Source organism: Geotrypetes seraphini, chromosome 3 (genome assembly GCF_902459505.1).
Source record: "Geotrypetes seraphini chromosome 3, aGeoSer1.1, whole genome shotgun sequence".
NCBI lineage: Eukaryota > Metazoa > Chordata > Amphibia > Gymnophiona > Dermophiidae > Geotrypetes > Geotrypetes seraphini.
Window position 1 is genome coordinate 225,152,873 of NC_047086.1, and position 23,606 is coordinate 225,176,478.

Genomic DNA, 23,606 nt, shown 5'->3' on the forward strand with positions numbered 1-23,606 from the left:
CCTCGAGGGCCGCAATCCAGTCGGGTTTTCAGGATTTCCCCAATGAATATGTATGAGATCTATTAGCATACAATGAAAGCAGTGCATGCAAATGGATCTCATGCATATTCATTGGGGAAATCCTGAAAACCCGACTGGATTGCGGCCCTCGAGGACCGACATTGGACACCCCTGTCCTAAACCAATCATTAAGATGCCTCATTTGGCTGGCCTGAGACAACATCTTGAGACTTTGCAATCCCAAACCTCCCCTATCCTTTGGCAGGCAAAAATAACCTTGCTTTCTTCCCATTCCACAAGTATTGTCTTAAACTTTTACCAATTTCCTTATCATGTTTAGCAGACAGCTTTACAGGTATCATTTGAAATACATAAAGCCACTGTGGCACCAAAACCATATTATACAATGCAATCTTCCCTATTAATGAGAGTGGATAGACCAGGGGTGGGCAACTACGGTCCTCGAGGGCCGGAATCTAATCAGGTTTTCAGGATTTCCCCAATGAATATGCATGAGATCTATTTGCATGCACTGCTTTCAATGCATATTCACTGGGGAAATCCTGAAAACCTGACTGGATTCCGACCCTCGAGGACTGGAATCGCCCACCCCTGGGATAGACCCTCCAGTTCTGCAATTTTTATTTAGTGATTATCAAAAGTAGTCCAATATTCAGGGAATATAATTTGGTGAGGTCAGGAGAAATACAAATACCCAAATATGTCAAATGCTCCTTAGCACAAGTTAATGGAAAAACACCCTGCCAGTTGCCTGGTATATCTGGGGATAATGGCAAAAACCATAGACTTCTGTTTATGTAACACCATAACGGAATACATGCTATATTCATCTAAGAGTTCCAGGGCTCTAGCGAGACCTTGGTGGTTCTCCAAGGGTTAGCAGGAGGTCATCTGCAAAGGCCAACACACGCAATTGTGAAGTACCCTCCAGCAGACCCTGTAATTCATCATCCTTCATGATAGTGTGCAAAAAGGGGTCCAAATAGCGGAGAAATAAAAGTGGGGATAAAGGACTCCCCTGCCTAGTACATAAGAACATAAACCGTGGCTCTGCTGGGTCAGACCTGAGGTCCATCATGCCCAGCAGTCCGCTCACGCGGCGGCCCATCAGGTCCAGGACCTGTATACTAGCCCTCTATCTATACCCTTCTATCCCCTTTTCCTTCAGAAAATTGTCCAATCCCTTCTTGAAATCCAATACCGTCCGCTCACGGCCCATCAGGTCCAGGACCTGTATACTAGCCCTCTATCTATACCCTTCTATCCTCTTTTCCTTCAGAAAATTGTCCAATCCCTACTTGAACTCCAATACCGTACCCTGTCCTATCACTCCCTCTGGAAGCGCGTTCCAGGTGTCCACCATCCGTTGGGTGAAGAAGAACTTCCTAGCATTGGTTCTGAATCTGTCTCCTTTTAATTTTTCGGAATGCCCTCTCGTTCTTGTAGTTGTCGAAAGTTTGAAGAATCTGTCCCTCTCCACTTTCTCTATGCCCTTCGTGATCTTATAAGTCTCTATCATATCCCCTTTAAATCTCCGCTTCTCCAGCGAAAAAAGCCCCAGTCTCTCTAATCTTTCAGTGTATGAAAGGTTTTCCATACCTTTTATCAAACGTGTCACTCTCTTCTGAACCCTCTTGAGTATAGCCATATCCTTCTTTAGGTAAGGCGAACAATATTGGACGCAGTACTCCAGATGTGGGCGCACCATTGCCCGATACAACGTCAGGATAACTTCTTTCGTTCTGCTTGTAATACCCTTCTTGATTATTCCTAGCATTCTATTTGCTTTCTTAGCAGCCGCTGCGCATTGTGCCGATGGCTTCATTGTCATGTCCACTATTACCCCCAAGTCCCTTTCTTGGGAACTCTCACTCAATAACAGCCCTCACATTATGTAGCTGTACCTCGTGTTTCTGTTTCCTACGTGTAAGACTTTGCATTTCTCTACATTGAACTTCATCTGCCATCTCATTGCCCACTCCCCTAGTTTGTTTAGGTCCCTTTGTAAATCTTCGCAGTCCTCTTTAGTTCTAGCCCCATTCAATAGCTTGGTGTCATCTGCAAATTTTATTACTTCGCTCTTCGTCCCCGTTTCTAGATCATTTATAAATACATTGAATAGCAGCGGTCCAAGCACCGACCCCTGTGGAACACCATTCGTGACCTTCCTCCAGTCTGAGTAGTGGCCCTTTACTCCTACCCTCTGCTTTCTGCCCGCCAACCAATTCCTGATCCATCTGTGTACGTCTCCTTCCACCCCATGGTTCTTTAGTTTCTGAAGTAGGCGTTCATGGGGTACCTTATCAAAGGTTTTTTGGAAGTCCAAGTATACAATGTCTATGGGGTCCCCTTTGTCCATCCGTTTGTTAATTCCTTCGAAGAAGTGCAATAAGTTCGTCAGGCACAATCTTCTCTTGCAGAAGCCATGTTGGCTTGTTTTCATAAGTTTATGCCTCTCTAGATGCTCCTCGATGCTATCTTTTATCAGAGCTTCCGTCATTTTCCCCAGAACCGAGGTCAGACTTACCGGTCTGTAGTTCCCCGGGTCACCTCTCGATCCCTTTTTAAAGATGGGCATAACATTGGCTATCTTCCAATCCTCCAGGATCACGCCTGTTTTCAGGGATAGATTACAAACCTGCTGTAGTAGTTCCGCTATTTCCTCCTTTAGTTCTTTCAATACTCTAGGGTGGATTCTGTCTGGGCCCGGCGATTTTCAGATTTTAATTTTTCTATCTGCCTATGTACATCCTCAAGGCTTACTTCCATGGATGTTAATTTCTCTGCTTGGTCTCCTTTGAAGATTTGTTCAGGTTCCAGTATGTTGGATGTGTCTTCTTTTGTAAATACTGACAAAAAGAACATGTTTAGTCTTTCCGCCACTTCTTTCTCCTCCTTCACCACTCCCTTCCTATCTCTGTCATCCAGCGGTCCCACCTCCTCCCTAGCCGGCTGCTTCTCTTTAACATATCTGAAGAACGGTTTGAAATTTTGTGCTTCCCTGGCTAGCCTCTCTTCATATTCTCTTTTTGCTTTTCTAATCACGAGGTGACATTCTTTTTGATACTTCCTGTGTTCATTCCAGTTCTCCTCGGCTTTGCCCTTTTTCCATTTCTTGAATGAATTCTTCTTATCCTCTATCGCTTTCTTCACTTCTTTAGTTATCCACGCCGGGTCTTTTGTTCGGCTCTTTTTGCACCCTTTTCTGAATCTGAGGATATACCGATTTTGCGCCTCGCTTACCGTGTCCTTGAATAAAGACCAGGCTTGCTCTACAGTCTGCCATTTCTTTGTGTTGTTCCAGAGTTTCTTCCTTACCATTACCCTCATTGCTTCATAGTTTCCTTTCTTGAAGTTAAAAGTTGTCGCTGTGGTTCTCTTTCCCTTTGGTATTCCTACTTCAGCTTTGAACTTGATCATGTTATGATCGCTGTTTCCCAAAGGTCCCACTACTTCCGCGTCCTTTGCAGGTCCTCTTAGCTCATTAAGGATTAGATCCAGAGTGGCATTTCCTCTCGTCGGTTCACTGACAAGCTGATCCATGAAGCAGTCCTGTATAGCTTCCAGGAATCCGGTCTCTGTAGCGCATTTTGAGTTTCCAAGACTCCAGTCTATTCCAGGATAGTTGAAGTCTCCCATAATGATCGTGTTACCGTTTTTGTATTCCCGTTTCATCTCAGCTTCCATTTCTTCATCGGTAGTTTCGTTTTGCCCAGGTGAACGATAGTACAGGCCCATCTTTATCTCGGGCCCTTTCCTTCCCGGTATTTTAACCCATAGCGATTCCAAATTGTTGGTCGTCGTTGCTGTGTCCACTCTGGTCGAGTGTATGCTTTCTTTTATGTATAGAGCTATTCCTCCTCCTTTCTGCCCTGACCTATCCTTGCGATAGAGTTTGTACCCCAGCAGTGCTATGTCCCGTTTGTTTTCTTCATTCCACCATGTTTCGGAGACCCCAATGATGTCTAGGTTCTCAGTTTTGGCCATGACTTTTAGTTCCCCCATTTTGCTCCTTAGGCTCCTTGCATTAGTATATATGCAATTTAAGTCCTGGTAATTTTTTGTCTTCGTTTCCTTTACCTGTACTTCGATCTTTATTTTCTTCTCCTGTGCTACTATCCTCTTATCCTCCTCCTCTGGTTCAATCCGCTCCTGTGTTTTGCCCGTTGTTTCTTCCCAGCATTTTTCCCTCATAGTATCTTCATAGGATACCATTTCCCGAATCGTCGACACTTGGTCGACTGTCGGCTTTCCCCTTCTTCTTAGTTTAAAGCCTGTTCTATTCCTCTCTTGACGTTGTTTGCCAGAAGTCTAGTTCCCGCCGCGCTCAGGTGTAGTTCATCTCTCCTGAAGAGCTTGCTCTTGCCTCAAAACTTTGTCCAGTTCCTCACGAAGTGGAACCCCTCTTGCTCACACCATCTCCTCATCCATGCATTTATTGATTGTAGTTCTGTCTGTCTCTTCACATTTGCCCTCGGTACTGGTAGGATCTCTGAAAACGCTATCCTCTGAGTCCTCATTTTCAACTTTCTTCCAAGAATCTTGGACTGTTTTATCAGTGCACTTCTGCTATAGTCCCTCCTGCTAACATCATTTGTTCTGATGTAGATCATTACTGCGGTCTCTTCCATCTCTGCTCCTTCTAGGATCCTTCCAATTTTGTCCTCGATGTCCTTTGTTCTCGCTCCTGGGAGGCAGGTCACCAGTCGATCCTCTCTCCCATGTGGTTGTCTACTTGCCTGAGGATTGAGTCTCCCACTAGGATCGCAGACTTCCCCTTCTTCAGTTTTCGCTCCAGTCACAGGTCTATGTCCTCGGTGTGCTTAGCTGCTTCTTTTTCTAGTCTTCGACTAGACCATTTCTCCCCTTCCTGCGGATTTCCTCTGTGGGTATCTTCCTTGGAGTCATCTTCCACTTGTTCTCCCTTCCATGTTGGCGTGTCTTCATCTTTCCTCTGATGTTTGTGTTCTTCCACCCTCCTCCTGTAGGCCTCCTCAATTAATTCCTCGAGTTCTCTGACTTCTTCCTCAATGTGTCTCCCTCTCATGAAGTCCTCCAATATCCTGAGTGGGTCTTCTGTGATGTACAGTCCTTCCAGTTAATGAATCTGGTCCTTCAGTTGCCTGACTTCCCTCTTCAAGCTTTTCAGCTCCTGACACGTGGCTTACTAAAGAGGTGAAGGAAGCCATAAAAGAATAGAAGGACTCCTTCAAAGCATGGAAACGCACGAAAACAATCGAAACTTGGAACAAACACAAGGGTGATCAGAAGAAGTGTCACAGGGCAGTGAGGGATGCCAAAAGGGACTATGAAGAGAAAATAGCGCAGGAGGCCAAAAACTTCAAGCCCTTCTTCAAGTACGTGAAAGGGAGAAAACCCGCAAATGAGGCAGTGGGACCGCTGGACGACCAGGGAAGGAAAGGGTACATCAAGGAAGACAAACAAATCGCAGACAGACTAAATTCATTCTTTGCGTCTGTCTTTACAAAGGAAGACACTGCAACAATTCCAGAAGTAGTGAAAGTGTTCAAAGGAGTAACAAAGGACAGCCTTACCACAGTAGACATGGTCTTGGACCAGATATACCGCCAGATCGACAAACTCAAAAGCGACAAATCCCCTGGACCGGATGGAATTCATCCGAGAGTCTTGAAAGAGCTAAAAGTGGAAATCGGAGAACTATTCCAAAAACTTGCCAATCTGTCAATCAAAACAGGGCAGATACCAGACGACTGGAAGATAGCGAACGTCACGCCGATATTCAAAAAAGGATCAAGAGGAGTACCGGGCAACTATAGACCTGTGAGTCTCACGTCGGTCCCTGGGAAGATGGTTGAGGCGCTGATCAAGGATAGCATAACCCGGCACCTAGACACACACGACTGATGAAAGCCAGCCAACATGGATTCAGGAAAGGGAAGTCATGCTTGACGAACCTACTTCAATTTTTTGAGACAGTGAACAGACAAATTGATAATGGAGAACCGGTGGATATTATATACTTGGATTTTCAGAAAGCGTTCGACAAAGTTCCACATGTAAGACTCCTCAGGAAACTGCAGGGCCATGGAATAGAAGGAGATATACTAAGATGGATAGGCAAATGGCTGGAGAACAGAAGGCAGAGATTGGGCATAAATGGGAAGTTCTCGGAATGGGAAAATGTGACTAGCTGTGTGCCCCAGGGCTCGGTACTTGGGCCCATCTTATTTAATATCTTCATCCATGACCTAGAGGATGGAACATCCAGTGAGATCATCAAGTTTGCAGATGACACAAAGCTATGCCAGGCCATCAAATCGCAGAAGGACAGTGAAGAACTCCAGAGTGACTTGAGCCGATTGGAGAATTGGGCAGATAAATGGCAGATGAAGTTTAATGTGGAAAAATGCAAAGTGATGCACTTAGGCAGAAAAAATAAGGAACACAAGTATAGTATGTCAGGTACAACTCTGGGAAAATCTGAACAGGAAAAGGACCTGGGAGTATTAATCGATAGGACACTGAAGCCGTCAGTGTAATGTGCGGCGGCAGCGAAGAACGCGAATAGAATGCTAGGCATGATAAAGAAGGGAATCACGAGTAGATCGGAGAAAGTCATAATGCCGCTTTATAGAGCGATGGTCAGACCACACTTGGAATACTGTGTCCAGCATTGGTCTCCATACCTAAAGAAGGATATCATACTGCTAGAGAGGGTGCAGAGACGAGCAACAAAGCTGGTGAAAGGTATGGAGAACCTGGATTACGAGGAAAGACTTAAGAGACTGGGGTTGTTCTCCCTTGAGAAAAGGAGACTACGAGGGGATATGATCGAAACATTCAAATTACTGAAAGGAATCGACAAAATAGAGCAGGAAAAAACGTTATTTACAATGTCCAATGTGGCACGGACAAGAGGACATGGGCTGAAGCTAAGGGGAGACAAGTTCAAGACAAATATCAGGAAGTTCTGCTTCATGCAACGAGTGGTGGATACCTTGAATGCTCTCCCAGAGGAGATAATTGCGGAATCCACCATTCTAGGATTTAAGGGTAAGTTAGATGTACATCTCCTTATGAGTGGCATGAAGTGACATGGGTAGGGGTAGGCTAGATGCACTTCTCTTTACGAGAAGCTTAGAGCGATATGGGGACCAAAACTATGCCAGAGTACACCTGGCGGGGCCTCTGCATGTGCGGATCGCCAGACTTGATGGACCTAGGGTCTGTTCCGGAGATGGCGCTTCTTATGTTCTTAAGACACCGACCGCATACATATGACTGCCTCCCCGAGGAGAGGTAGTCATACATATGACAGTCTGTGCAGAACACTGGAAAGCTCATCTTCTGGATTCCCTCTGCTTCCATTGCTGTCCGCCTTTCTGGAGTACTCTCTTTTCTTTTACTGTTCCTTTTTGCTTGTGTGAGTATGTGTTCTCTTCTGCGCCTGCTGCTTGCTACTTCCTTATTTCCTTATATGTTTTTCCCTGTATCCACTCCTAATATGCCATGTTTGTCTAGTGTCGACTAGTGTTGTGGTGTCCTGTGTTGGTTGGTGTTCCTAAACTTAGGATAGCAGTTTGAGTGTGTCCTGCTGTTGTTACGTATATATGTGCACTTGTTTGGTTATTTGTTGGCTTCCTTACCTTGATTGCCCCTCCTTGGTGTCCTTGGGTGTGGTGACTCTGCCCTTCTTGAGGCCCTTCGCAAAGGCGCTCTCGCTAAGGTGAGTGCCTTTGCTGCTCGCCGAATGGCTGCGTGCCATTGGCTCCTCCCCCTTTTAAGGGGGAGCTCGGATGATGACTCCTCTGATGCGGTGGGGGTGGGTGGAACTTACTCTCGCCGCTGTTCCCTGGATCTCTCTCTGCTTCTCCTGTCTGTCTCTCTCTGCTCCTTTCTCCCTACTGCTGGCTCTCTTTCTCTCTATCTGCTCCCTGCTGTTTCTCCCTTGTGCTGGCTCCTGCCTTAGTCGGCCGTTGGCTCCTTCCCTTTTAAGGGGGAGCTCGGATGATGACTCCTCTGATGCGGTGGGGGTGGGCGGAGCTTACTCTCGCCGCTGCCCCCTGGATCTCTCTCTGCTTCTCCTGTCTGTCTTAATTGCTCCTTTTTCCCTACTGCTGGCTCTCTTTCTCTCTCTCTATCTGCTCCCTGCTGTTTCTCTCTTGTTCTGGCTCTAGCAATAGAAAAGGATAATGCACGCATGCCATTGACCATGATACAGGCTCTGGGTTCCGTGTAAAGCAACCGTACCATCTCAAAAAACCAGCCTGAAATACCCATATAAGTAAGCACAGTAAATAAATACATCCAATTAACTTGGTCAAAAGCCTTAGTTGTATCTAAACTAACTAGAATCCCCTCAAGCTCGGCAATGTGAGATCGTTGCATGGCAGTTAACAATCTACGGACATTCAGAACTGAGTGGTGATGTTGAACAAAGCCCACCTGTTCGGGGACAATCAATTTGGACAAAAGCAATGCCAGCGGGTTGGCCAAGATTTTATCCAAGATCTTGATGTCAACATTTATAAGTGAGATTGGGCAATAGGACTCAATATCCATCTCTGGTTTACCCAGTTTTGGTATTAATGTAATATATGCCTGATTAGCACCTGATGGGAATTTACCCGCTACAAGATGTATAATACATCTCCAATGGGCCACAAAGAGAAGGGAATAGGAGCTTATAAAACTCGGGAGAGAAGCCATCGGGACCCAGGGAAGTGGAATTCTTGAGTTGATTAACCACCAATTGAAGTTCCTTCCCTTGAATGGGTCTGTTCAATTGTTATCGTGTTGGGGAAGATAAGCGGGGTACGCCAGCGTCTGCCACGTAATCACTGATATCAGGTCCCCCATAAGTCTCCACCGAGGAGCAGAACTCAGTGTAGTATTTATGAAAATTGTCCCCAATATCTGTCGTCTTTGTCACCTCCACACCAGTCTTAAGCAGGATGCAGGATATATAGCAGTTAGGCCGAAGGGGTTTAGTCAGTGTTGCCAAAAACCGGCCAGGCTTATTCCCAAATTTATAGTAATGGAATCGAGAATAGTATAAATATTTTTGTGTGCGTTCATGTAAAAGGGTGTTCAAGACAACCTGAGCCACTGCTAAGGCCTCCCATGATTGAGAAGTAGGTTGAACTATATGTTTACGTTTTAGTGTAATATATTCCTTCTCCAAACATAGTATACCCTGGGCCAAGTGTTTTCTCTGTGTTACAACATAAAATATGATATCCCCCCCCCCGAGTACTGATTTGGCCGCCTCCCAAAATAATAATGGAGTATCCTTATGTTGAGAATTAAAAGTGACATAATCCTCCCACTTCCTAGTAAGATACTAGACAAAATCGGAGTTCTTAACCAAATAAGAAGGGACTCTCCAGTACCCGGTACAGGGCAAAGGGTCACTCCGGAGAATGTCAATCCATATTGGACAGTGATCTGACACAGAAAGGGGACCCACCTCAGAAGAATGAACCTGTGAGAAATATTGGGTAGTGGTCAATATGTAATCTATTCTGGAAAATGTATGGTGTACACGGGACTGATGGGTATAATCTCTCTCCGTTTGGTTGTAGGAGACGCCATGGATCAATCAAATCCAAAGTGTCACACAGATAAGGAACACCTATTTATACTTGGCGACAGTGAGGGACCCGGTCCTGTTCTATCTAAGTCTGGATTTGACATCTGGTTAAAGCCTCCCAACATTATCAAAGGATTGGTTTGGTCACGAAGACCAGCTCGGGCCAGAGATGATAAAAATGCATGATCATATTGATTTGGCGCATAAACTACCAGTAAATTAAATGATTGCCCAGCCATGGTGATTTTACATAATAAAGGTCTCCCAGAGGCATCCCTATGTAATTGTTCCACCTTGCCAGGAAACCCCTTTCGTACCAGGAAAGCCACTTCCACCTTTTTATGAGGCGAAGAGGCATAGAAGACCTGTCCCACCCACCCTCTCCGTAATTTAACATGCTCTGCATCCATCAGTCAAGTTTCCTGCAGGCATGCTAAGTCAGCACCATGATGTTTAAGTCGTTGAAGAAGTTTAGTGCGTTTTACAGGGGAAGTGATTCCACATACATTCCAGGAAAGGATTCGGAAGGTCTTATCACTCATGATTTATCAAATAGATACCAACAATCAGACAAACAGTGAAATCTCCGGGAGCCCAGCCTTCACCTAGAGGAGAAAAAATGAAACCATAACCCCACCTTGACCATTCCCATAAACTGAGCAATAGTTTGACACCCATAGACAAACCGGAATTTACAATCTTCAAACCCACACTACCCTCCACTCTCTCCCAATTCCATCCCACCCCCTACCCCCCCAAATCCCCCAATTACCCTCTTCCCCCTCCCATCCATCAACAGAACACATGGCCGTCCTGTTACCAACATGGCAACAGGAGAGCAGATCACGACACTGATGCCTTCAGTGCCCTTCCCTCTAATATGAGTAAATGAACAAGGAAAGAGAATTAGTAGTTAACACTCAAAAAACAATTGACCACCAAAACCTTTAGCAACTTATAGAAAACAAACAAGGGTGGGGGACATCAAGTAGGCAGAGATGATGACGCCTCCAAACAATTAAGAAAGTCCCCTGCTTTGTCTACAGAATCAAAAACATGCCATTTTCCATCTTGCTGAATTTTTAAGACTGCCGGGTAGAAGAACATAAAACGGCATTTCTGCTCCACTAATTTGGCAAATATGGGGTGAAACACCCTCCTCTTGTCCGTTAATGCTGCAGAATAATCTTGACTAATCCTCATCGGAGTATATTCGTAAGCCAACGAGTCTTGCTTAATACAGTATTCTCAAAGTAATTCTACTTTATGACGGTAGTTGTGGAGCTTGCCTATCATCACCCAGGGACATTGATCTTTACCAGGTCGGGGCCCACACGATGCACTTACTCAAAATGAGCTGGGCCCAGGGATGACGGTATCGGCAATTCACTAGCCAACCAGGACTCCAGCACAGAGAGAAGTACAGAATCAGCGATGGTTTCAGGTAAGCCAATAAATTTCAAATTTCCCCGGCGAGACCAACTTTCCAGGTCTTCCAGCTTGTCTTGACATTGGCGCAATTGAGTAGTAAGAGTCATTACATCTGACGCCATCGCGGTTGCCTCGTCTTCCACCGTGGATACTCTAGTCTCCAATTTGGTTACCCAGGTTGAGTTATCCTCCAGAAGTGCCTCCAATTTCGAAGGCTGGAAGGAAATTTGCTCCATACGAGGTCCCAGAGTTTGTAAGATAACTTGTTGAAGCTCCGTCAACATCTCTGGTATAAATATCATGCTGGCTACACAAGGTGCATCCACCATTTTTTCTTCCCCAGGTTTCCCCTTCTCACGGTCTTTTTTTGGCAGATTTTGTCGACATGGCTGGTTGAGATTTCGCCAGGAATTTGTCCATGTACTAACAAACAAAAGCGCTGTTAAAGGTGGTCAGTTAGCTCGGTAGTTTTCTCCAAAATAGTCGATAGGAGGGACAAGGCTCTGGAGCCAGCATGAAGTGCTGCTAACCAGCTCACAGCATCACGTGATTTTCACTTTCTTTCTTTAAATAATTTATATTCTGCATATCCTACAATTCTATGCAGATTACAAATTATTCAGGTACTTAAGAATTATTCCCTAACTGTACCGGCAGGCTCCCACTCTATCTAATGTACCTGGGGCAAGGGGGATTAAGTGGCTTGCCCAGGGTCACAAGGAGCAGTGTGGGATTTGAACCCACAACCTCAGGGTGCTCTAACCACAGGGAGCTCTAACCACTGCACCACATACTCCCATACATAGAGAGAAAGGATGAAGAGAGGTAAGAAAGTCAGTGGAAGGACAGCAGATGCAGTAACACACAGGAAGAGAGGAAAGAGAAAAGACAGGCAGTAAAGAATCTGTTGGCTTTTTAATGTGGATAAAGAGAAATTAGGTTCTTACCTGCTAATTTTCTTTCTTTTAGACTCTCCAGACAGGTATAGGCTTCACTGATGAGTAATAGCTCATCATGACCAGCAGGAAAAGACTGAGACCAAAACTATTGGTTATAGTACTTAATAGCTGACCCTCTCATTATCCATCAGTCTTCTCTCAGTCTCCAAGCAGGTGGATTGGTGAGCTGTACCCAACTCCCCTTGTTAGGGTTGTTGGAATTTGTATAGGGCTCCTTGTCCCTGTTCTGGTGCCAGACTGAGCTTGGAAGGGCGGGTCTTGTGCTGGGTCCCCCCCCCCCCACTTCCTCCACCTTGCCAAAATTTTGTAGAGGTGTCTCAGCTGTAAGCCATGCCACCAATACAGGCAACAATATTGGGGAACGCCTCTACCAACTATTTAACTCTAACAAGTTCTTGTTAGAGTTCTTTCTTGTTAGAGTTAAATAGTTGATATTCACACATGGCTTAGGATAATATTTTTGGATATTTTTGTTTGTCTGTTTTAGAATAATCACGGGAATCTCAACCCTGATGAAAAGATTAACTTGAAACATGTGCATGTCGGTAGAGGCGCTCCCCAATATTGATGACTACTAATGCCAAGCTAAGTACAATATTAAAGAAAAAGGTTTAAATAGTTTTGTGATTTAAGTAAAATATGATTAATTAAAAAAACAAAAAATATATATAAAAAATATACATAAACTATCAATCCTATGACGATTGGGTTCAGTGATAGTATTCACATGAACCAAAGGGATTCTTTAGCCCTCTGAGGATCGTGAACAGTTTATGAAAAGTGGTTTATGAAGACTGGTTATTGAATCTATTGAAAGCACTATTGGAGTCCGGTCTAGAAATAGCCTTTATTATTGAACCAATACAGGCAAGGCATATAGCTTTGAGAGCCAGTGGAGTCTGTTCTGTGAAAAAAAAAAAAAATCCTGAGGCAGTGCCAGTCTGAAGAGTTTCTTCAGTGCTGAGTAATTGTATTTTTTGTTAACCAGCACTCTTTAGTTCAGCTAGGTTGCGTATTGCGCAATGAGCACTTTCACCAGGAGAAAGTACTCACAGTGCTCCAGACGCGAGGCACTTGTGGCCGGTCTATGCAAGCGCTGTGCAGGCCGCCACGAGGGGGAAACCTTGTTGGCATCAGGTGCCAGCGTTCAGGCTTCCTCTTCACGAGTGCTTCGCAAACCAGCAGCTGACAGCTGGGAAGCCCGGGCTTCGCTCACCGCCCACACAGGGATTTCCCCAGCCGCCGACAGTCAGGGTAAAAAGGATTCCCTTACCACCGAAGCTGCTGGGGATTCCCTTTTTGCTGCTGCCAGCTTGCCTGCTTTAGTGGCTAGGACAGTTCATGCTCCCAGCCGCTACAGGCCTCAGAAGGGTCGTTTTCGGCGGGAACCTCTCCATTTTTGGCAGGAAGCAACTCCATTTTGTCTGCAGCCTCAGGTGACTTTCCCCCTGTGTTGAAAAGATAGGGGCAGGTTTCTGGCGGGTCCTCTGCTTTGGAAGTGAGTCCCATTGGGCTGCTAACATAAGAACATAAGAATTGCCACTGCTGAGTCAGACCAGTGGTCCATCATGCCCAGCAGTCCGCTCATGCGGCGGCCCTCTGGTCTAAGACCAGCACCCTAACTGAGACTAGCGCACGTTCTTGTTCAACAGAAACTTATCTAGCTTTGTCTTGAATCCTTGGAGTGTGTTTTCCTCTATAACAGCCTCTGGAAGGGTGTTCCAGCTTTCAACACTCTCTGGGTGAAGAAGAACTTCCTTACGTTTGTACGGAATCTATCCCCTTTCAACTTTAGAGAGTGCCCTCTTGTTCTCCCTACCTTGGAGAGGGTGAACAACCTATCCTTATCTACTAAGTCTATCTCCTTCAGTACCTTGAATGTTTCAATCATGTCCCCTCTCAATCTTCTCTGTTCGAGAGAGAAGAGGCCCAGTTTCTATAATCTTTCGCTGTACGGCAGCTCCTCCAGCCCCTTAACCATCTTAGTCACTCTTCTCTGGACCCTTTCGAGTAGTACCGTGTCCTTCTTCAGGTACGGCGACCAGTGCTGGACGCAGTACTCCAGGTGAAGGCGTACCATGGCCCGGTACAGAGATAACCTTCTCTGATCTGTTCGTGATCCCCTTCTTTATCATTCCTAGCATTCTGTTTGCCCTTTTTGCTGCCACCGCACATTGTGTGGATGGCTTCATCGACTTGTCGATCAGAACTCCCAAGTCCCTTTCCTGGGAGGTCTCTCCAAGTACCACCCCAGACATCCTGTATTCGTGCATGAGATTTTTGTTACCGACATGCATCATTTTACACTTATCCACGTTGAACCTAATCTGCCGTGTCGATGCCCATTCCTCGAGCTTGATTATGTCACGTTGCAGATCTTCGCAATCTCCCTGCATCTTTACTACTCTGAATAACTTCGTATCATCCGCAAATTTAATCACCTCGCTCGTCGTACCTATGCTAGGGGGTTTTCCCCCTGATTTTCTTTTTGCCTTATGCAAGGCTTATTTTCAAGCAGCTGGGGGGTCCTGCTTCTGCCCTGGGCATCTCAGGGGGGTCCCCTCCGCGTCCACTCCGGTTTGGCTCCCCTCAGTGCCAGTTGCGTCCCCCCCTCTTCCTCCCTTGTCCAAGCGGCCGTAGGTGGCTTGGAACAAAGATTTTGTTTCTGAGGAGCAGTTTCCAATGGATGAGGACCTGGACCTTCTGAGAGACCTTCAGGATCCTATTGGGGGGATGGATGCTGGTAGCGGGGACTTTGCAATTCCATCTACCGGCGAGGATGCATCCATGGTGCACATGTTTCAGTGGAACGAGCTCCCGGAGCTGATTCTGCAGGTCTCCTTGTCTATCTGCCTGTTTACTCCCTCAAAGAAGTGCAGCAAGTTTGTCAAACAAGATCTGCCTTTGCTGAAACCATGCTGGCTGGTCCTCATCAGACTGTGTCCGTCAAGGTGATCAATGATGCGGTCCTTTATCAGCGTCTCTACCATCTTTCCTGGTACCGAGGTCAGACTCACTGGTCTGTAGTTTCCCAGATCTCCTCTTGAACCTTTCTTGACAGTCAGCATAACATTCGCTACTTTCCAGTCTTTCAGAATACTTCCTGATTTGATCGACAGATTGGCTATTAGTTGAAGCAGTTCAGCTATAGTCCCTTTCAGTTCCCTGATGACCCTCGGATGGATGCCATCCGGTCCCGGGGATTTATCGCTCTTAAGCCTATCGATCTGCCTGCATACCTCTTCTAGACTGACCGTCAACCCCATCAGTTTCCCATCTTCGTTTCCAGCATATAGCCTGATGGGTTCTGGTATGCTGTGTATATCCTCTTCAGTAAATGCAGACGCAAAAAATGTGTTCAGTTTGTCGGCGATTGCTTTGTTCTCCTTTAGCACTCCCTTTATTCCATGATCATCCAACGATCCCATCGCTTCCTTCACGAGTCATTTCCCCTTAATATATCGAAAGAATGGCTTGAAGTTTTTCGCCTCCTTGGCTATTTTTTCCTCATAGTCTCTTTTGGCCCCTTTTACCGCCTTATGGACCTATAGCATCTATCCCATTTATTGTAAAAATCATGGAGGGATTAGTTCACACCCAACTGATGGAATATCTTAACCAATTCTCTCTCCTGCACGAAACTCAATCCGGCTTTAGACCCCTATTCAGTACGGAGATAGTAATCGCTGCTATCCTAGACCATTTGCGCCTATTATTTAGCAAGGGCCTTAACACCCTGATCATGCAATTCGACATGAGCTCTGCATTTGATCTGGTAGATCATGAAAAAATGCTGCAATGCCTGGACGCCATTGATATCAGGGCTGAGGTACTGAACTGGTTTCGTGGCTTCCTCACATCCCGTTCTTACCAGGTACGCTTTAACAACGATCACTCCGATACCTGGAGCAACTCATCTGGAGTACCACAAGGGTCACCGCTTTCCCCACTGCTTTTTAATATCTACATGTCCCCGGATAGTTGAAGTCACCCATGATAACTGCGTTGCCTCCCTTGCAGTTGCATTTAATCTCGTCTGTCATTTCTCCATCAGTTTCTTTGGAGACCCCGTTTGTGGTGGACCCTTTGCTTCGGGGGATCTGGTCTGCATCCTGTTCCTTTCCCATGCATCAGGATACTCAGGATATTGTCCTGATGCAGTGGAAGACACCGGAGGCACCTTTTTGTTTTGTGCACTCCATGGCTCATCTGTATCCCATCCTGGAGGGGGATAGGGATATCTTAAAGTCACCAGTGGTGGACACGGTGGTCTCAGCCATCACCAAGCAACATACAGTGCACGTAGAGGGTGGCTCTGCCTTACGGGACTTTGAGGAGTGTAAGTTGGAGTCCCTTCTTAAGTAGAATTTTGATGTCTCTGACTTAGTGGTTCATATGGCCATCTGTGGTGGTCTTGTGGCTCAGGATGTGTTTCGTAGGGCCAAGTGTGTCCTTGACCATGAGTCTTATGACTGGTCCTTGGTGGATCAGGAGGTGGCAAAAATTGAGATGGCTGCCTCTTATCTTTCGGATGCCTTGTTGCAGACATCGGACAAGTCTATGTTGCTCGAGGTGGCCGCGTGTCATACCTTGTGGCTTCGTGCTTGGGCGGCTGATGTGGCATCTAAGACTAAATGCAGTGCAGGTGATCGAGGCCAGCAGCGTGCCAGATTTTAAGAATAAATGGGACGCCCATGTGGGATCCCTAAGAGGGTCAGGGCAAAACACTAGCTAATCTTAAGGGGAGGGTCTATAGTGGGCAGACTTGATGGGCCTTGGCCCTTTTCTGCCGTCATCTTTCTATGTTTCTATGTTTCTAAATTGACAAAATTTCCCTTTCGGGGGTCCTTTTTGTTTGGAGACGATTTGGAAAAGTTGGTCCAACTGGGTGTGGGTCATATCGACCGATCTCCTTATTGAATACGGATGCAAAAATTTTAGCGAAGGTCTTAGCGCTTCGTTTGGGACGGGTTCTGCCCTCTCTGGTGCACTTGGATCAATCGGGTTTTGTTCAAAGGCGGCAGGTTGGTGATAATATTAGACGAACGTTACATCTCATGTGGGCGGCACAGAGGTCTGCTGCTAAGATTGCCTTTTTGGCAATCGATGCGGAGAAGGCTTTCGATCAGGTTGACTGGGAGTTCTTGTGGGAAGTGATGACTCGGATGGGGTTGGGAGCTTCTTTTTTGGCCTGGGTGCAAGCCTTTTATGCGGCCCCCAGAGCCACGGTGCGTGCAAATGGGGTTTATAGCGAGTTTTTTTCCATAGGGAGAGGCACTAGACAGGGTTGCCCTTTGTCTCCTCTGTTGTTTGCTCTCTCTATGGAACCTCTGGCCATTCGTATTAGGGAACATGGTGATTTATTAGGGGTGATGATTGGGGATATGGAACATCGTTTAGCACTGTTTGCCGATGATGTGTTATTGTATGTCCGAGAACCGGAGGTCTCGTTACCTATTTTGGTGGATCTTTTGTTGGACTATGGGAGGGTTTCGGGGTTTACGGTGAATATGGATAAATCTGAATTGTTGAGTGTAAATTTAGGGGCTGAGGATCAGCGTAGATTAGCTGCCCGGTTTCCCTTTCGCTGGGCTCCTGGGGTTATCCGCTATTTGGGGATCCGTTTACCGGTTGATTTATCCCAATTGTATACAGCTAATTATGCTCGGATTATTCACCAAATCCGGACTGATATACAACGCTGGAATGGGTTTTGGTTGTCTTGGTGGGGTCGCATTGCAGTTTTAAAAATGAATATTTTACCCCGCTTGCTTTTTCTCTTTCAAACGTTACCGATTTCGGTTCCCAAATTGGTGTTGAAACAGTTGCACGCTCTGTTCTTTCGGTTTATTTGGCAGGGGAGATCCCCTCGTATTTCCAGAGCTGCATTGTGGGCGGCCAGGGACAAAGGGGGGCGGGCGGTGCCAAATTTGTTCTGGTATTACCGGGCTGCTCAGCTGCGGCTCCTATTGGATTGGGAAATAGCTGACTTTAAATTGGCGGTACGCATGGAGCAGCATTTTGTGGGACGTCCCTGCTTGAAACATTGGCTTTGGTCCTCGTCCATGGGGGTCCGGACGGTGGCGGTTCCGGGGAATCCGTTTTTGGAACATCTAGTGATAGTGTGGTGTGTCACTCGAAAGCGTTGGGGGGCTGGGGTGGTCCCATCGGTGCTTGGTGCGATGCGGGAGGAGCCCATGTTCCCGGCCGGTGGGGAGAGTTCTGTTTTTGTGCGCTGGGCGCAGTTGGGGCTACACACCTTTAGGGATGTGCTTCAGAAGGGGGTCCTGGTGTCTTTTGAAACCTTCAGAATTAGTGCTGCCTTGCCCATAGGAGATTTTCTGGCCTATTCTCAGATACGTCATTTTCTTCACTCCCAGAAGTGGGATCGGGAGCCTATTCAGTCTCTCGATCCCTTGGCTCACTTGTGGGTCACCCTTAGGAGCCTTCCTAAACCGGTTTCTGTTCTTTACCAATATATTAGGGGCTCCTTTTCTTTCCCGGCTCTCTACCAACGGGCTTGGGAGGTGGATCTAGGTTGTACCTTCTCGGCTGGGGAGTGGGCACTGATCACTACAGAAGTGGGCAAGGCATCCTCTTGTGCACTTATTAAGGAGAATGCCTATAAGGTGGTCGTTCGGTGGTACTACACGCCGGAGCGACTGCACCGAATGTTCCCTGGTGCTTCAGTATTGTGTTGGAGATGTGGGTTGGCTTCGGGGACCTTTTTGCATATCTGGTGGGACTGCCCTATCCTACGGCCTTATTGGAGGAAGGTCGTGGGATGTTTATCGCAATTGTTACAAATTTTATTGCCCTTTTCTCCACAGGGATGCTTGTTGGGCCTTTATAATGTGTGTTTATATTCCTGGCAAACCAAACTTCGACGTTGGGGTTTGGCGGCTGCCAAGTGCTTGATTGCTGCTCATTGGAAGCAGGAACTGGCACCTACTCAATTGGATTGGACTCTAAAGCTTCAATTTATTTATCAAATGGAACTGTCTATTGCAAAGCGTCATGGTTACTATTATACTTACACACGGACTTGGACACGAATCCTTGAAAAAATCGAATCTTTGTTTTAAGCTTCTTTCGGGGGGGGGGGGGATGGTGGATGGGGGGACTCTCCTGCAGAACCAACAGGGAGTCCCTCTTTGTTAGTGGTAGTGCGGGGGGGTGGGGGGACATAGTGGAGTTCGGGTTACTGCTTTATACTGGGGGATTGATGGTAGGGTTGGGAGCACTTGTTGATGATTGTATTGCTGGGGGAGCATTATGAGACTTTTAGATCTCTTGTTGTGGTTTTGTATGCTTGTTTGCACCTTTGTTGTTCCTGCTATGCAATTTCTGGTGTGTATAATTTTATACTCAAAATCTTTTAATAAACATTTATTGATAAAAAAAAAAGTTGGTCCAGACCTTGACAGACTCTAAAGTACCCCGTCTGCCTGAAGGCCGTGCCCATCCAACTGCGTGGGATGGCACTGCTCAGGGGCATTTGCATGAGTTCCACAGATATTGCCTTGGGCAAGGGGCTGCTTCCTTCCCGGCCTCTGGGGCGTCCCGGGGTTGTTTCTTTCAGCAAATGCATTCCTTTTGGGGGGGCCCGTCGGGGAGGAACGTGATTCCTCTGCTCCTCTGCTGCCCGGCCTGCCCAATGACTCCTTGCCGGCACCTCCCTTAGTTCCATTGGGTGCTCGGCTGCAAGATTTTTACCAGGGATGGGCCAAGATCACGTCAGATCAGTGGATCCTGGAGGTGATTCAGGACGGTTAAGCACTGGAGTTTTCTCTCTCTCTGCATTTTCCAACAGAACATAAGAACATAAGAAGCGCCATCTCCGGATCAGACCTTCGGTCCATCAAGTCCGGCGATCCGCACACGCGGAGGCCCTGCTAGGTATTCACCTGGCTTATTTTATAGCCAACCATATCTTTATATGCCTCTCTCAAGGAGATATGCATCTAGTTTGCTTTTGAAGCCTAGGACTGTCGATTCCGCAATAATCTCCCCTGGGAGAGTATTCCAGATGTCAACCACTCTCTGTGTGAAGCAGAACTTCCTGACATTAGTCCTGAACTTGCCCCCCCTTAGCTTCATTTCATGTCCTCTTGTCCGTGTCAAATTGGACATTGTAAATAATCTTCTCTGCTCTATTTTGTCAATTCCTTTCAGTATTTTGAAGGTCTCGATCATATCCCCACGCAGTCTCCTTTTCTCAAGGGAGAACAATCCCAGCGTTTTAAGTCGATCCTCATATTCCAGTTTCTCCATACCCTTCACTAGTTTAGTTGCTCGTCTCTGCACCCTCTCCAGCAGTTTTATATCCTTCTTTAGGTAGGGAGACCAATGTTGGACGCAGTATTCCAAGTGGGGTCTGACCATTGCCCTATAAAGCGGCATTATAACTTTCTCCGATCTACTCGACATTCCTTTCTTTATCATGCCCAACATTCTATTTGCCTTATTTGCCGCTGCCGCGCATTGTGCCGACGGCTTCAGGGTCCTATCTATCAGTACACCCAGATCCCTTTCTTGTTCACTTTTCCCCAGAGTTGCACCTGACATTCTGTACTCGTATTCCTTATTTTTACTGCCTAAATGCATTACCTTGCATTTCTCCACGTTGAACTTCATCTGCCATTTCTCCGCCCATTTTTCTAACCGACACAAATCGCTCTGGAGTTCCTCACTGTCCTCCTGCGATCTGATTGCCCGGCAGAGTTTTGTGTCGTCTGCAAACTTGATGATCTCACTGGATGTTCCGTTTTCCAGGTCATTGATATAAATATTAAAAAGGATCGGCCCAAGTACCGAGCCCTGGGGCACACCACTAGTCACTCTCTCCCAGTCGGAGAACTTCCCATTTATGCCCACTCTCTGCTTTCGGTTTTCCAGCCATTTGCCTATCCATCTTTGTATATCTCCCTCTATGCCATGGCTTTGTAGCTTCCTGAGAAGTCTTTCGTGTGGAACTTTGTCAAATGCTTTCTGGAAGTCCAAGTATATTATGTCCACCGGCTTTCCACTATCAATTTGCTTGTTCACGGTCTCAAAGAATTGGAGTAAATTCGTCAGACACGATTTCCCTTTCCTGAATCCATGTTGACTGGGTTTCATCAAGTCGTGTGTGTCCAAGTGCTGAACTATGCTATCCTTGATCAGTGATTCAATCATCTTGCCGGGGACAGACGTAAGACTCACAGGTCTATAGTTGCCCGGTTCTCCTCTCGATCCTTTTTTGAAAATTGGCGTGACGTTCGCTTTCCTCCAGTCGTCTGGTATCTGACCAGTTCTGATTGACAGGTTTGCAAGTTTTTGCAATAACTCTCCAATTTCAATCTTCAATTCCTTCAAGACTCTCGGGTGAATTTCATCCGGTCCAGGGGATTTGTCACTTTTAAGTTTGTCGATCTGGTAGTATATCTGATCTAAGTTCACTTCGACTGTGGTGAGGCTGTCCTCTATTTCTCCTGTAAACAGTTTCTCCTCTTCAGGTATTGTTGATATATTAGTTGGAATTCAGGCATTCCTATATATTAGTTGTTGCTCCTGTTGGAGCATTGTTCTTGGATTTTTCTATTTAGTTTTTCCTTAGTTCTGCTTGGCTATTCGGAAGACTGATGGCTAGTGAGAAGGTCAGCTATTAAGTACTATAAAGTACTATAACCAGAATTTTGGTCTCAGTCTCCACCTGCTGGTCATGATGAGCTATTACCCATCAGTGAATCCTATACCGGTCTGGAGAGCTTCACAAAGAAATATCATTATAGTTTTATCGTTTCATTTGATATACCACGTCTTTTGTCAAACAAGTCAAAGTGGTTAACAGTACGCAAACAGGTACAAATGGGGGTAGAGCACCAAGTCCAGTATCGATCTCAAGCACTCTCATCATTAGAGGGGGCAGTGGGGGGCACCTTATTTCAGGTAAAGAGAACTACTCCTCACCCGCAACACAATTTTCATGTAAATGCGGCTGGCAGGGCCCGAATGCTCCAGCTGGAACCCCTGGTCCAAGGTCAGTTTGTCTTCACCCAGTAGACGGTTCAGCGGCAATGTCAGGGAGCCCAAGGTTAATTGCCGGTCGTCATCCTTCACCTGTGGATGGAGATCAAACAGGTGAGAGCCATTCAACCCTCCCCCAGTCATGACATGCTCTTAGGACACAGAGATGAGTACCTGAATGTCCAGATCCTGCCGGCTGGGATCTTGCAGAAAGAAGTGGAAAGCCTCTTCCCATACTGGAGAATGTGAATTCAGAACTGCCTGCAAATCATTAAAAAAACACACAGGGGGATCAGAAGTCAGTGGAGGGAGAGTGGCATGAGGAAGCCTGAAGCTCAAGTCTCAGTAAGGTTTTGAGGAATGGTGGGAGGTTTCTGGGGATAGAAAGGGGAGTCAGTGAGAAGCTCTTACCTTGCTCTCTCGTGTCACATCCTGCACTGAGAGCTGTACCATGGGACTCGGATCTTTGTTCTTCTTCAGCTGAGGAGAAGAGAGCAACAATGAAGAGAGAAAAGAATGTGCTAGCCAGAGGAGTTTCATCTGTTCCATTGCTTCTCTTTAACATTTCTTCTTAAGAAGCACTATACAAAAGACAGCTATGATTGCCCCTAGGGTTACCTTACATCCGGGAAAACCTGGACATGTTCTCTTTTTAGAGGATGTCTGGATGTCCATAAGGGTTTCTTAAATTGTGAAATTTGTCCGGATTTTGCAGAGCCAGTTTACATGGAGTCCAGTGGCTCTCCCCCTCTTACCTACTCGGCACTGTAATTCTATTTTCTTTGGGCCACCGGCATCTCAGCAACATGAGCCTGCTGCCAACAGCCTGCACCGGAAGCCAGCTCTCTGCAATAATTTCTTGTTTCCGCAGAGGCAGGACCTGCAGAGAGGTCCAGGGCAGGCTGACGGCAGCAGGCTCACGTCACTGAACTGCTGGTGGCCCGAAGAAAATAGAATTGCAGAGCCCAGGAGGTGAGAGCGGGGAAAGTCACCAGATTCCTTGTAAACTGGCCCTGCCAAATTAGCTTCTGGGGGGCTGGGTCAGGGGTGGGGTGGGGGTAAGATCATATGTCATCTTTTTTTCAGGTCAAAAATATGGTAACCCTATATGCCCCAACCCTAACACATCCCACCCAGCACTGGGCACCTCCCTGGATTATCTTTATAAGGATTCCCACCTCCACAAATACAGCAAGGCCTGTAGAAATAAGGCCTGCAAAGTCAGGACACATACTGGAAGGTTCTCTGCATTATCTAGATAGACAACCAGGAAGGCTGCTGAGGGTTCCTCACGAGACTTGGCAGAGATTCCTTTGTTCATCTGAATGACCTGGAACAGAAACAGAACAATTTCCAACAATGTCATTGCCCCTCTCTCACTGCATGCAAGAATAATTAACTGCTGATCCTGCACTTCAGAATCTGAATCCCCAGGGGCACACAGGATGGTGGATCTTGAATCTATTAGTTAGTCCCTCAAATCTTAGGCAGCTATTCTGTTTACTGCCCCAGCTTCTCCCCTCCCTTCCAGGCAACCTGCAGTGATAGAAGGGAAGGAGCTGAAAAAGGAAGCAGGGCAATATTTTCTTCTTCACTGCTCAGTGTCCTGTGTT

The 23,606-nt window shown here is 46.4% G+C and overlaps 1 protein-coding gene across 2 annotated transcripts in view; it reads right to left on the reverse strand.

The window, feature by feature from the left end:
* Nucleotides 1–23,606, reverse strand: part of ESYT1 (extended synaptotagmin 1) — a 141,122-nt gene that overhangs the window by 45,073 nt on the left and 72,443 nt on the right. For both annotated transcript variants that reach the window (XM_033937188.1, XM_033937187.1), the window contains exons 13-16: nucleotides 23,228–23,323; nucleotides 22,405–22,473; nucleotides 22,168–22,254; nucleotides 21,937–22,086 (exon numbers count right to left, since the gene is read on the reverse strand). In XM_033937188.1, the coding sequence (XP_033793079.1) occupies nucleotides 21,937–22,086; nucleotides 22,168–22,254; nucleotides 22,405–22,473; nucleotides 23,228–23,323 (402 nt within the window). The remainder of the gene's footprint in view (nucleotides 1–21,936; nucleotides 22,087–22,167; nucleotides 22,255–22,404; nucleotides 22,474–23,227; nucleotides 23,324–23,606) is intronic.